Genomic DNA, 14,937 nt, shown 5'->3' on the forward strand with positions numbered 1-14,937 from the left:
AAGCAGAGTGCACGAACTTAACTACTATGCTACTAGGCTGGCCCCCCTTTGCACATTTTAAAAACTGAGTTTTCTTTTTCTTATAGATTGATAGGAATAATTTATATATCTTGGATATCAGTAATTTTTCATATATATTGCAAGTACTTTCTGTCATATCTTTCCATTTTGTTCATTATCTCTTTGCCTATACATAAATGTTACGTTTTTATGTAGTCAATTGTGTCCATCTTTTCTTTATTACTTTTGGATCATATTGTATACATTGATAGGCCTTCCACACTCAAAGATATGAAACTATCTTTGTATATTGTTTTTTGGTACTATTATAGTTTTTTTAACATTTAAAAATTTAAACCAAACGTAGTTTCTTTTTGTGGATGATATGAGTTAGGGATTTGTCACACAATCATATTAAAACTTGGGCTTCCTTTTACCCAGTGGTTGAGATCCATTGCTTTGACTTACTTTCATTTCCTGGGCAACTTCCTGAGAGAGAATATCCATATTTGTACCTAAAATTGAAGCAGAAAACAAGCACAGTTTTTAAGATTTTTACTCACTCTATCCTAAAGAATCATAAAACTGGGAATCTGCCTTGGCAATCTGTCCTTGGGTGTTCTTTTTCCTGGGACTGGATCTCTGTGTGTCTTTTTCTGTGTGTGCCCATTGATGCATCACTCTGTTTCTCTCCCCGTATCACAAATTTCTTTTTTCTCTCTCCTTCCAAGACCTCTCTCACCTCTCTTTTTCTCCTTATTGCTTCCTTTCCTTAACCATCTATCATGTTAACCATCTTAAATGTCTTTTGAATGATTTGCTCTGGTTGTTCAATAGTATTTCACAGTCTCTATGCATTTTTGTTTGTTTTGGAACAAGTTTTAATTTGCCTAACCGTGAATTTCAATAGCATTGTAAAATGTATGCTAAACATAAGATTTGGGGATTTCAAGCATTTACAGATGAGACTAAATTTATATTTGTTTCTTTGCGTCATAAAAACAATTTCAGAATATTGAAAACACCTTTTGAGAAAGAGAAAAATCCACTTTCATAATTATTTCACATGTATACATTTTCCAATATTTGTAATCATAGGATAAACATTTGTATTCTGCAATTCACTCATGAATGCTTCCCTATACTTCTGTGTGGTCTTGTTAGAGGCATGATAGCTGAATGGATACAAGGCGGGCGGTGTGGTTGAATTGGCCCCTTGTTAACTAAAGGGTGACCCAGAGGGAATTAGCCTCTCAGTTTCTCATCTCTTCAGCGGGGATAACAAAACCCACCCAAGGTTGTTGTGAGGATTAAAATGTGATAAGAAAACACACACTTATAAATATATCTGCTTTGGCAGAGGAGCCCATCAGCAGGGTCGTTTTGCTGAGTGTGTGTGTGCTTTCTACGCTACCATAAAAGAAGCAAAAAAAGAGGCACGTGGTTAAGCTCTCAGGGGGTGGATTCCGCCAGTCTTATTTCAATTCCTTTTGCAAGAAGAGCTCAGAATCACAACAAGGAAACTAACCCCAAAGATGAATCTGGCATGTAAACTCTTAGCCAGCTTCCTTTTGATTTTCTTCTTTTCCTCCAAAGGTAAGTTGGTGTGTGGGCCTCCACTGCCACCATTAGAAGCTTCTTTGGAGACCCCGAAGTGACCGTAAGAGTCAAGAATTTGCAGCCCAGCTTCTCCTGCCAGTGAGTCTCAAGACCTCATAACTGTCTTGCTTTTTATAGGTGCAGTCTCTAAAAAGAATATCACCATCTTGGGTGCCCTGGAACGTGATATCAACCTGGACATTCCTGCTTTTCAAATGAGTAAGCATGTAGAAGATATACAATGGAGCAAAGGAAAAACCAAGATTGCAAAATTCAAAAATGGCAGTATGACCTTCCAGAAAGATAAAACATACGAGGTATTAAAAAATGGAACTCTGAAAATTAAACATCTGGAGAGAATTCATGACGGTACCTACAAGGTAGACGCATATGATAGTGATGGAAAAAATGTGTTGGAGGAAACATTTCATTTGAGCCTTCTAGGTAAGTCTTTGTTCCCTAAATTCCTCCATCTCATTATGGGTGCTGTTCAGCAGGTTGGGAAATAGCGTTTATGGAATGTCCCCAGCCTGACCTCGGCCTCAGCAGAGTCCTAAAGGAAATCTAATGCATCACTCCTGCCTCAGTGGAGGGCCAGCCCTGTGGGAGAGATGGAATCCACATGTGTGGAAATACACAGCTGATAGACCCTCAAGTCTATCTGCCTAGAACTCTCTCTTCAGTGGTTACGGGGCTATGGGGCTGAGTGAAAAACCTGGATTAAGGTGGCATTAATCAGAAGGAGGGGCCCAGGTGGGCAGAAGAAAAAGATCCCCATTCCAGGTGGATGACGAAGGGGTGAGTTAGGAGTCAGGCGGGGAGGGGGAGGCTGACTGGAGAGCAGTGGGTCTTCCATCTAGAGACAATTTCAAGCCAGGATGCCCTGAAGGAGTAGTTATATGGCAGGAAAGGGCTAGAAATAATGAATTTAAGGATGAACAGGCTTTGTTTCTGATCTGCTCAACATCAGAGTGATAAAAGGTGGAAGATGATTTTTGCTGACATTTGTAGAAAATACACAAGGTGTGGCCTTAAATGTCTATGCATGTACTGGGAGCGCAAGAGTGGATATTGAAGATGGAGGCAAGAAGACTAGCTAGGAAGCCCTGCTATAGTCCAAGCGAAGTGGGGAGGGGCTGGTTCGTGATTCTTAACCCTGGTTGCATGTTAGAATCAACTGAGATGCTATTAGAAGTTGCCGGTGCCAGGTCCTAGCCCAGACCAATTAAATCAGAATTTTTTAGCATGGGATGTTCTAAAATTCCCCAGGTGATTCTAATGAGCAACCAAAGCTGGTGATCTCTGGCTTAGCCTAAAGGGTACCTGTAAAATAAGGAAGAACGAATATGCTGAGGGTCATATGTGGAGAAGAGACATTTGAGACGGCTTGGGTGCAGGAGAGAGGAAAGAGAAAGTGGAACTGAAGGGACATTCAAGTTAAAAGTCCAGGAGACGCCTGGCAGTGGGTGATTAGAAGCGAAAAGAGGAAGCTGCATTGGTTTGTAGAGGAAGAAGGAAGCCCAGCACGAGCACAAGCCAGAGATTCAGTGAGCAAATAAACATTTCTGTGCTTCACACAGGAAGTGTCGCCAGAGGCAGGGCCCCCTCCTGCCTCGGTCACCCTCCAGCCCTGTTCGCTGCCAACACGTGGACCTGGCAGCAGCCCCACTCCAACAATCCCACGCAGTGTTAACTCCCATGCAAGTGACAACTTTCCATAACCTGTCCTGCAACCTCGAATGGAGAGTACCTTCCAGAAATGGGGTGGGACCGAGAATGGAGCCAGAAGGGGCCCCTGATCATGGGCTTCGGGCACCGCAGCTCTCATGACTCCTGCCAGCCTGGCTCAAGTGTTGTGTTTTGCACATGAACCTCAGGTTTGTGTCTCATTTAGTATTGTAGTGATGATAATGGCTACCAGCCAGGGGTCAGGAGCTTGGCTGACATGATCTTGTTTAAGGCTCCCAATGATCCTGAGAGGTGGTTGTGGTTATCCCCTTATTATCTACATCTATAAGGAAATTATCTGTAAGGAAGCAGAAGGGAATTGTCCAAAGTCTCACCACTTGATGGGAGCAAAGTCAGGATCCAAAACCAGGGCTTCTTTTAGCAAGGATGGTGACTTTTTTTTCCCCCAAAAAGCTCTATTGAGATACAATTCACATACCATAAAATTCACTTATTTAAAGTGTACAATTCAATAGCTTTTAGTATATTCACAGAGTTGTGCAACCATCGCCACAATCAATTTTAGAACATTTTCAGTACGCCCCCCCCAAAAAAACCCCACACTCCTTGGCCAAATAACAGAGATCTTTCCATGACACAAGAACCACCTATCTGTGTGTGTGTGTGTGTGTGTGTGCACACGTGAGTCAATGTCACACAGCATCCTAACTCAGTTTGTGGTCCGGTCACCATTACTTGCCTCATGGCCTAGGGCAAATTCTCTATCTGCTCTGAATCTGATTTTCATAGTAATAACTCCGTGGGATATTCAGTGAGACAGGGCTTCAATGAGACAACTAAAGAAAGGTGCCCTTCTCTCCTGGGGCACGGTACCTATTTGCTCAATGCCCATGCCCTCCCCCATCTCTTTGTTTTTCCAAGCTTCTCACAGATTCAGTCTTGGTACCCACATCTCCTTATGGTGAGGGCTGCTGCCAATGCCTGGAGAGGCAATAGAAAGTCCCTTAAGAGCAGATGTTAGTGGAGAAGGAGTTAATCCTAGCAACTTCGAATTAAGGAGTCCTCATCTCTGAGTTGTGGCCCCACTTGCCCTGGCTGTGCCTCTGGTAGGAAGCTCTCTTACAGAGAGGATCTGTACAAAGCTGGGACCACAAGAGGCTGCTCACCCCTGTGTCCTTTACATTAGTGAAATCCTGAGAAAGATTTAAAAGTCCCCAGCAGTAAGTTACTACTTAAATTAAGAACACATCATTTAAAAAGATGGTGGAGATATATATTTATTGATATTCATAAAGGAAAGAATTTCATAATAGATCAGTAAAGAAAAAAGGCAGACTACAAAGTCATATGATCCAGTTTTAGTTTTTAAAACTTTATATGTGTACATATGCATAGAAAACATCTGGTTGAGATATACATCAAAACATTAATAATTATTGACTCTGGGTAGTGGAATTGCAAGTGATTTTCAATCTTCTTGAAACGTGTTTTTTATTTTATCAATTTTTACAATGATCGGATCTTACTCTTATAAATAGAGAAAAAGAATATTTCCATTTTGAAAAGGCAAGTGAACTCCTTGACTCAGCCCCTAGACTGCGTACTGAGCCTGTCTGGTATGGTCATATTTCTCCATCCTCTTCATTCCCGGTCACGCAGACGCCCAGGACGGGAAGGAAACAATTTCTGCTTGCCTATGTATTGGGACAGAAACGAAATTTGGTGGGAAAGTTCACCGAGAAGATGTCACTGCCTGCGAGTCAGGGAGGGAGGAGATCACTGAAAAATAAGCTGCCATCTGCACAATGAGTGGACAGAAACTGAGAGAGAAAGGTGGCAAGTCCGGGGAAAGAGCGTAAAGGATGAGGGAAAGAACAGAGGAGAAAAAGGAGCTGGTCACACAGCTGGGAAGTGGTGGAGTGGGGTTTGGACCTGGCCTGTCTGACGCCAAGGCCTTTTCTTTTATGATGCAGCCTTTGAATCTTATCATGTCAGAAAAGGAGAGGCAGGGAGTTTATGATTATGAATGTACCGACTATCACCAATAACGTCAGTACCTAACAATTTGCCGAGGGCTTTGTCACATGTTGTCCTTGTTGTGACATGGGGCATGTCTTTCTTATCCTTCTCTTATAGATGAGGTCCAGCAGGGCAGAGTGGGTGGCCAAGCATCTTTCGATGGAGATCGGGGCTGGTGCTCCAGAGCTTGAGATGCACACCCGGCCCTCTGCTCCCAGGACCCTGATGGGCGGTTGAGGGAGGAGGGTTTCATTTGTGACCAAGGCCCCAGGCCATACATGTAAGGATGCCTCAGGGGAGGCTTCCTGGCTGCTCTCGAAATGTGCTCCCTCCAGCTCCTGAGTGAGTGCGGATCAGGATGTGGTCACCCTCTGACCCGTACTATCGAACTTGGATGCGGAACGGTGAGCTGCTGTCCTGCTCTGCCATTTATTAGTGGGGGCCCTTAGACCACCCACTTACTCTCTCAGAGCCCTGGGCATTTATCTGCAAATGGGAAAAAAAAAATATCAGCCTCTCTGTTTGTTTGGATTAAATGGTATCATGTAAGTGAAAACATTTTAAGGTAGAAAACAGCACATAAACACTTGGTATGATATATTTTTTGCTGATATAATGTATCTATGAACTTTACCGGAGATCAATTTGTTCTGAGTGTGCTGTATAAATAAAATAAAATAAAAACGATTTTTGAAAATAGCTAGGGGGTCTTTGAAATTGTTCCCTGGTCCCAAACTGATTCCATTTCCCCTCTATAAATAGGTACATCTATTAAAATCAGAAAATCGCCTCACATGAATTGGATCTTTATTTTCTTTTCAGAGATGGTCTCAAAACCTAATATCTCCTGGAGCTGCACCAACACCACCCTGACCTGCGAGGTGACAAAAGGAACTGACTTTGAGTTAAAACTCTATCTAAATGGGAGAATGATCCAAAAAAGTTCTCGCAAAGTCATCGTATACAAGCGGGCCAGCAACCAAATTGCGTCCTTCAAGTGCACAGCCAATAACACAGTCAGCGAGGAAAGCAGCTCGGTGGTCATCAGGTGTACAGGTGCGTGGCGGGCGCTGGTCAGACGTCCCAAGTTCACATCACACACACCTTCTGCCAGGCCCACGGCGACGGGCCACTCCAGGGCTCAGGTGCCTGGGCTGGGAGGCAGCCTGGGCTCAGGATGAGAACTGAAGACACACCTCCAGGGAACCTTCAAGGGGAGCCTTCGAGTAGATGGTGTTCTGTAGTTACCCACTCAGGCCTGCTCCCACCCAGCACGATTTACCCTCAGGCAGTTAAAAAGATCCTCTTCTGGGAGAAAGAATTGCCAAATTGAAGAGGTGGAAGGAGCTGTAAAGGTTACCTCATGCAAACCCCCATTTCCCAGAGAGGCAAACTGACTTGCCCAAGGGACCACGGTTTCGACTCACAGGGTAATGATCGAGAAGGGAGCAAACAAGATTCCTTTTGGGAGGGGAGACGGCCAGCACTTCCTGTCAGAGGCAAAGGTACAAGGACTGTGGAAACCCAGGAGTTAGGGGTATGGGGGGAGGAAGGCTCAAGGCCAGGGAGGATCATGGACACAGTGAGGTGATGCTCCTCCTGCCACAGAGCGGACAGCACGGTGTTGGCGCCAGCACGAGGAAGTCCAGAAGCTCCGAGAGTCTAAGCTCTTCTCTGGTGTCCCAGCTTGACATGACCCCTAGACTTAACTTTTGAGAGCTGGCCTGCTAGAGTGCTCGAGCTCTGGGAGCCAGAGGCCTGGACTTCTAGTTTGGGTCTGTGCAAACTTAATGAGATGACCTGACCAGAATTCCTTCCCTGTCTCTGGGTTTCAGCCTCCTGGTCCACAAAGAAAATGAGGCCTGTGATCCCCAAGAGTTACTAGTCTGATACTCTTTGACTATCTTTCCAGTGCTGTCTGGTCAAACCCCCTGAAGGGAAACTGAGTACAAACAGTTATTTGGCCAGAGGTCCTGAGTTTCTACAGTAACTATGGCTGGTCAGTGATGTTAGGAAGCAGCCCTGAGTTGGTGTGAAGTCAGAAGTGAGGCTTTTTTGCATATGCTTTGAATGACTTATCTATTGCTGCATAACTGATTACCCCACGTTTAGTTATTATCGCACGGTTTCCACGCATCATGAATCTGGGAGGGACTTAGCTGGGTGGTTCTGGCTCAGAGTCTTTCATAGGGGCTGCAGGCATGTCACTCATGTCCAAGCTCAGCCATGTGGGCCATTGAGCTGCTCACAATATGGCAGCTCGCTTCCCTCAGAGCAATCTAAGAGAGCAAGAACGAGTGCCTGAGACAAAAGCCGGGATCTTTTTATAACTTGATCTCAGATGTGATATATAGCCCATCACTTCTGCCACGTTCCAGTGATTAGAAGCAACTCAATGAGTCCAGTCCATGTTCAGCTGGAGGGGATTACCTAAAGGAGGGAACACCAGGAGGCAGAGACCGTTGGGGGTCACCTTAGAGTCTGCCAACCACACACTCAGACCAGCATCACTTCACCCTGTCATGTTTGCCCCGCAGCCGTCCCTCCACGTGCCCCCATAACGAAGGCACAGCGAATGAAGCGGCCTCTCCTTGACTTCCCACCTTCTTTTCCGCTTTGAGGAGGTGCTTGATTAGAGTTGCCAGATATAGCAAATAAAAAGACAGTATAGAGTCATGTATCACTTAACGCCGGGGATACGTTCTCAGAACTGCGTTGCCAAGCGATTTTGTGGTTGTGCGAACATCACAGAGCGCACTTCACAAAGCCGCAGGGTATAGCCTACTACGCACCTAGGCTACATGGTACAGTCTTATGGGGCCACCGTCGTATATGTGGTCTGTTGTTGACTAAGATGTCGTTCTGCAGTGCATGACTGTATATATGTTCTAAATGTTGCATGGGACATACTTATACTAAAAGTTATTCGTTCTTTCATTCAATTTTAACTGGGAATCCTGCATTTTATCTGGCAACGCAACTCCAAGTTTATTATAACTAGATCCCACCAGTATAAAAATGTGGTGCAATAGGGAGGGAGGGGAGGAGGGGGAGCCGCGGGAAAAGCTGAGGTTCTAAGACTGGAACATTCATGTCCCTTACTCTGTGGTGCAGAGCAGGAGCTGGCCCCAAAAGGGCCACTCAAGAGACGGGAGGAACACCCGGGGGAGATTGGGGAGGAGCAGACTGCTCTGGAAGACTGAAAGGAATCCGGACACTTCATCCTAAAAGGCCAGGGCCGAGAGGAACAATGATCAGACTAACCATTTGGCTCAGAAAAGGTGAGTAAATACTGAGAACCAAGCTACTAGGAGGAAGCAGCAGCTTTGGACACATGAGGACTCTACCACATAAACTTTCGGGCGCCTTATCTCCAAGAGCGAGCGCAGAGAGGAGTGTGGTTGGATTTAGAGACTGTGAAGATGGAGTTTTGAATGACAGAGACTCAGCTGCTTCCGAGACAAGCTGGAACGTTCTCCCACGGAAAGTACCACCAGGCACCCCAGAGGGCTGCACTGGACAACCTGCGAAGAGACTGTGGGAGGCGTTCCCACCTCGCTCAATGTGCCCAAGATAAGGGAGTGGCCGCCCTGCGTGAGGACTCGAGAGAAGACGAGCTGGTGGCTGCCCAGCTCAGCCACGTGCTCCCCGCTTGTTCCAGGCCTGCGCTGATGCACCCGGATGAGGCCCTGGGAAGTCCTTGGCTCAGCCAGATGTAGACTCAGCAGCCCCAGCCCTTCCTCCAGGCCGGCAGAGCTTCCAGAACCCAGATCCTCGCTTGGCCCAGTTTCACAGCAGTTTAGGATTCTGCCTCTCCTTGTGGAAACCGCTTCCTCCCCAGAGCGTAAAAAGGTGTGTCACTGGCAGGCAAAGAATGGGTCAGAGAGAGACGTGAGGAAAGAAAGCAAGGATCAACAAGCCCCTGCAGCCTACAAGGCTGTGCAGTTGGGTTTCTGGGCCTCTGGCTTGCTCCCGGGGCCCCTCCTGGGCTTCACGTATAATAGAATCTTCCTAGGGATGTTTGGGTGAAGAAAGGTTCCCTTGTGATGCTGGGCTGGGCTCATAGTTTGTCCTCCAGGTGTCCGAGTCCCCTGACACCTGGCTCAGGCTGCTGCCTCTCTAACTGCCGTTGGCTCACAAAGGGCAGACAGCCCATCGGCCCTCTCTGGAAACAGCTTCCAGAAATGCCAGTGCACAGAGCTCTACTAAGAGCAGGACTTTACCTTTCTGTGTTGTTTTACAGTTTACAAAGCACTTTCACATCTATTATCTGATTAACTTCCAACAGTCACCCGTGACATAAGTTTCATTATCTCCATTTGACAACGGAAGGAACAAGCTCAGAGAGGTCTAGTAACTTGCCAAAAGTCCTACAGCTCTTGCCTAGGAAAGCCTGCACTCAAACCCATTTCTCTGAACACTGAGTCCCTGTCATCTTCATTGCATTACGTGACCAAAGCTCTGCGAGCTGAAGATGAAGTCCTCTGCTGCTGCTAACTCACCGTGTGTCTCAGTTTCTCTCACAGGCCAGGAAACACCTGTGAGGGGGTGCTTACTGGGAGGTCAGGGGGCTGGGCTGAACAAGTGGAACTTTTACCCTGAGTCTCTAGAAACTGCCTGGTCAAGAGGGTGAGAAAAAAAAATTGTGGTGTAGGAAGGCAGCCAGAGATGAAGCTGGATAAACACTGCAGCAACCTCGAGACCATGGGCTGCTTAAAAGAACCACTCAGCCACACATGCGGCGTGGCCTCAGGCAAACTCATCCTCCCTCTCTGGGCCCTGTTGGTGAAACTAGATTGTCTCTAAACCTCTTCTCAGATCTAAAGTGCTGTGCCGTTCTTTCCCATGGGCGGCAGTAGGCGGTGCCCTGGCACATGAAGAATCAGGCATTTCTAGGCCGGGAGAGCAGTTCCCTAAGGAGCCTTCTGAGGGGGCTTATCCTGGACACTGCGCCCTTTCACGAATTGGCTGAGTTCATCGCCCTCCATGAGCCTGGCCTTTATGAGGTTGATAAGTCTCATGAGGCTCTTTTAGCTGATAATGTGGGAGGTGGGAGCCCTTGGCCAGAAGACGAGATGCCCCTCTGCCCAGGCCCGCCCCCGCCAGCCCCCTTCTGTTTCTCTTGCAGAGAAAGGTCTGGATATCTATCTCATCAGTGGCATCTGTGGAGGCGGCATCATCCTCTTTGTCTTTTTGGCACTACTCATTTTCTACATCAGCAAGAGGAAAAAACAGAACTCTCGGAGAAATGGTAAGCTCCTCTCTTCTGTCCCACCATGGGCCGGGCAAAATCCCCATGGCCACAACTCATGGAGATGACACTTTGATTCTGGAAAGAAAATAATGGAGACGAGCAGTTTCAGAATGTCACGATTGTAAGTGGCGGTTACAGTTTGTTCCATTTTGTGGTTAGCTTGATTTTTGAAAAACAGATTCTCAGTGGTGACACTGTGGGAGTTCTGAGAAGCTAAATCCAGGTCGGCCTCATTGGAATCCACCAGCTGAGGCCGATGCAGGGGAAGGCTGTGTGGACGTATTTTGAGTGAGCCACTCTACGTGGGTAGAAAGATTAGCTTCAAAACACCATTTCTATGAACAAACATCTTGTGCTCTCCTGAGCGGATGGCCCAAGGTGTGCTGAGGACCAAGCACCCAGGAACATCGTAACATTTCATAGCATCGGGGACTCATGGGAACACACTTTGTTCTAAAACCAAGCGGTCACAGCGCCTTTTCCGATTTGCTGTTCAGAGGGGATGTGTTAGGGCTGGGACTGTTTCTTCCTCAAATCAGGCCTGTCCAACAACCCGCCAAGAATGAAAACGATATGCTCATAAGTAGGGAGTTGGCTCAAGGAGCATCCAGGCCACCAAGGTGGCATGTTCAGATAATGACACACCCGGTGTCTCTACGGGCGCTGTGATGGGGGTGTAGAGACGCCACACTGCAGGTGGGTCCAGCAGGGGGCGTTCAGCCATCAGCAGGACAAGCAGCCAGGTGGGCCGACCCCTCGGGTTCTGTGCAATCTCACATTCGCAGCAGGGCTGGGCCCTCTCGCTCTGGGTCTGTGACTAGAGTAGGCCCAGCACGCCCATGCCAGCTGCCTCCAGTACCACCCAGAAGGACCTGGTCTGCACCTCCCCAGGCAGTGGTGGCCTCGGGCCACCTTGGGATTTGGCTTCCTTACTTCAGACTTCTTTCCTTGGGTCTCCTTCAAGCCACTGCCCCTCAGCACCATGTCCCGCCACACGACTGCCCCCAGCATGGCCCCATGCTTCCACCACCATCTTTTGCACACTCCCACCACAGTGGAACAGAATTGCTTGCTGAGTCCCATAGGCACCCACGGCTTCCTCACCTCTGAGCCCTGCTCAGGCTGTTCTCCACTTCCTTCCCCCTGCAAAGCCCCTTTCTCCATCACTTAATGGTCAAAGATCACATATTCTTCCAAGGTGGACCCCACGTGCCACCCACAACAAGGCAATCTCTGGTTTCGCCAGGCTGGAGTTCACCAGGCTAACGTGAGGATTAGCTCATGGTGACAAAGCAGTCACTTGTGCCAGGCACTAACGTCTGTAATACATGCTTTATATTCTTTATCTTGTCCAACTTTCTGAGTGATCTTATGAGACAAGTAATATTCATACAGATGAGGAAATTTAAGCTCAGTGAGGTTAAATGATTTCCCCCAAATCCTCTGGTCTGTAGGCTGAGTCAGGACTGAGGTGAGGTGAGCAAGGAGCCCAGGGTACAAAACTTAAGGAGACCCACCCGCTGAGGGTTGAGCCTACCCTTGCACAACCCTGAGAGTTCGGACCTCCTGAAATTCTGTGCCTGGGAGCCTTGCTTGCTTCCCTCTCATCCTGGCCCTGGGTGGAGTCACCGAGAGATGGAATGAGGGAGGAGGACATTGAGCCTGGAGCAGTTTCCTGGAGCTGATGTTTGGGCGGTGGCTGGAGTTACAGAGGAGTGTGCGCATGCTGAGGCCCACAGTCCTGCTCTGACCTGGCAGCTGCGCAGAGACATCGCTAGCCTCATCTGTCCAAGCCAGCCTGAGGTCTCAGCCACCCGGCCACGCCCCACTCCTCCTCCCAGAACTCATGGGGCTCTTGGTCTGCACCTCTCTGGGGACCCTGGGCTCCTCCCAGACACTGACATTGTGATTTACAGTCCCAGTTCGTGTCACTTACTTGACTGTAGGCTCTCTGAGGGCAGTGTGTCTCAGTCATCATTGCCACTTAGCAATGGCACCTAATGCCTAGAAGATGGGGAATAGATGTTCAAAGAACAAATGAACAAAACAGTGGCTGAACAGACTAGCCAGCAAATGGCCAGCCCAGGCTTGCCACGTATGGGACGAAAAAGGACTCTCCCAAGTCCCACAGATGGGAACTGGGGTGAGGGTCAAAGTCCCGTCCATGGCCCCCTGGCATGACCTCAGCTCCCTTGGGACACCAAGGACAGCATGGAGGACATGTTTTTCCCCCTCTGTGTCCTTTTACTTTGTGTGCTTAGAGCACTCTGGCCTCTCGCATGTCAAAACCACATCATTTGACTTTGATTTCACATTCAAAGCCACCTGAGGCCAGACTTCCAGCAGCTGGAGTCACAGGGTGATGCTTCCTAAGCCGCACAGCCCTGTACCAGTGTGAACGGCCATCCAGTCACCCCAGGGAGAGCGTCCTCTTCCTAGCTCCCTCGGGAGCGCTGCAAGGATGGCCTTGGGCACAAGGACCGGAGTACCTGACTTGCAGGCCAAAGGAGGCCAGCGGGGCCAGCGGGGCGCTCCAGGCCGACAGCAGCTGAGCGTCTTGCAGACTTCCTGTGTGATTTTAAAATAGCAAAGGAAAACTACATTACTCTGAGTTGTGGGCCTGTCCTGATGGACTGCAGTCACACAAAACAGAGAATCCCAGAGGGGTGACCAGAGGAGCATTTGTTTTCCTTCCAAGCCAAGAAAACAGGGCTTGCTTATGAATTTATGAGAAACTAGTTAGTTTCTGCGGACTAAAATGCCCCTTGGATGTGCTCCAACCCCTCGCCGGAATGTGGGCTGCATTACAGCGGAACTGAGTGAAAGATCAATGGAGAAAGCCATCGGAAGGAAGGGAGTTACTAATGTCCCCTCTGACTCCTCAGATCCTATCACAAGGGCTCTAACCACCACGATGGGCTAGCTCTCAGAGCGTGGGCTCTAGGACCACACAGTGGCAGGGCTCTGGGGTCTGAGTGTCTGCTCTGTGCCGGGGAGACCCGAGCCCAAGGCCCTCCTCTCATGTCTCCTTGCCTCTGGCTCCCAGAGCTCTCTAAAGCCCTGGGCTCTCACTCTACCTTGCTAGTGGGCCTCCCATACAAGACCTGGGACCCTTAGAGGGTAGAGGTGGCTTCTGCTTCTTTATCACATCCCCCAAAGCAGCTGGCACGACACCTTGTCCATAGGAGGGATACTCAATAAATCATTCCATTGATTGTCTCTTGCCAAGATGAACTCTCTAGAGCTTTTGTTGTTACAGATGAAGAGCTGGAGATAAGAGCCCACAAAGTCATCTCCGAGGAAAGGGGCCGGAAGCCCCACCAAATTCCAGGGTCAACTCCTCTAAATCCAGCTGCATCCCAGCCTCCTCCACCACCTAGTCATCGTCCCCAGGCACCTGGTCATCGCCCCCAGGTACCTGGTCATCGCCCCCTTCCTCCTGGCCACCGTGTCCAGCACCAGCAGCAGAAGAGGCCAGCTCCTACCCCGGGCACACAAGCTCACCAGCAGAAAGGCCCTCCCCTCCCCAGGCCTCGAGTACAACCAAAACCTCCCCGTGGGGCCACAGAAAACTCGTAACTCTGTCTCCTGACACAGCTGTCCCCTTCCTCTAATGAAGGGTGTTCCACCAGTAGAACATTATTGCCTCCCGAGCTCGTGGGCCACAGCCACATCTGCACCTTCTAACTCAGCCACATGGTGTAATCTGGAGTCTGGAGTCTGTGGCCTCCTCATAGATCTCCACCACGCCAGGAAGCGAAAAACAAGGTTTAGGTTGTTGGGCGACCAAGCACAAAATCCTAGAGGTGGCCTCCTCGCTCTCTCGGATCACGTGCAGATGTGAGCTGTCGAGCGATGGCTGTGCCTGGGTCTCACCGCAAGCAGCCAGCCTGCTCAACAGACTCCTGGGTTTCCCATGTGCCTGGTGGACACTTGCCCAGTGTCTCGGGAGTAGAAGTAAAATAAAAGCTTTGACTTGACCCCAGTGTCCACTCATTGTAGAAAGGAGCCCAGCATCAGGCTGACGAATGAGAAAGAGGCTGGTTGGTGTGACAAAGGATCAAATTTGGTCACCCTCATTCACCCGGGCCACCTTCATCCCCACCACAGCAACTAAAACATGCTCCCCAGTTCTCAGCTGCAAAGCTAGCCCCACAACCTGCTAGTAGATTTGTATCATGAACTGAAACCTCTATACACAAACTTCAACAAGAGGCACCAGAAAACGTAATCGTTGGGTTTCACTTCCTTGACTGTTCAGGCAGGGTCACAATGCTCTGCAGAGGTGACTTCGAAAGAGGGGACCCCATGAGTGCTAGAGGTGCCGTGAGCCTATCAGACGACACACGAAAGGTCGGGCAAGAGATAATTCGGTC

At 48.7% G+C, this 14,937-nt stretch overlaps 1 protein-coding gene across 1 annotated transcript; it reads left to right on the forward strand.

Moving 5' to 3' along the window:
* Positions 1-1,504: 1,504 nt before the first annotated feature.
* On the forward strand, positions 1,505-14,541 carry CD2 (CD2 molecule). The gene is made up of 5 exons (XM_046645048.1): positions 1,505-1,596; positions 1,738-2,043; positions 6,130-6,363; positions 10,436-10,558; positions 13,821-14,541. Exons 1-5 carry the CDS (start codon positions 1,536-1,538, stop codon positions 14,138-14,140), a joined length of 1,044 nt encoding a protein of 347 aa, XP_046501004.1. The 5' UTR covers positions 1,505-1,535; the 3' UTR covers positions 14,141-14,541.
* The last annotated feature ends 396 nt before the right edge of the window (positions 14,542-14,937 follow it).

This window comes from Equus quagga, chromosome 18 (assembly GCF_021613505.1).
Source record: "Equus quagga isolate Etosha38 chromosome 18, UCLA_HA_Equagga_1.0, whole genome shotgun sequence".
NCBI classification, from domain to species: Eukaryota; Metazoa; Chordata; class Mammalia; order Perissodactyla; family Equidae; genus Equus; species Equus quagga.

Excerpts from the sequence above, each read along its gene's own strand:
- CD2 (XM_046645048.1), top strand. The coding sequence starts at position 1,536 with ATGAATCTGGCATGTAAACTCTTAGCCAGCTTCCTTTTGATTTTCTTC. Across the intron at positions 1,597-1,737 it reads TTTCTTCTTTTCCTCCAAAG|GTGCAGTCTCTAAAAAGAAT; the intron begins GTAAGTTGGTGT and ends TGCTTTTTATAG. Across the intron at positions 10,559-13,820 it reads ACAGAACTCTCGGAGAAATG|ATGAAGAGCTGGAGATAAGA; the intron begins GTAAGCTCCTCT and ends TTGTTGTTACAG.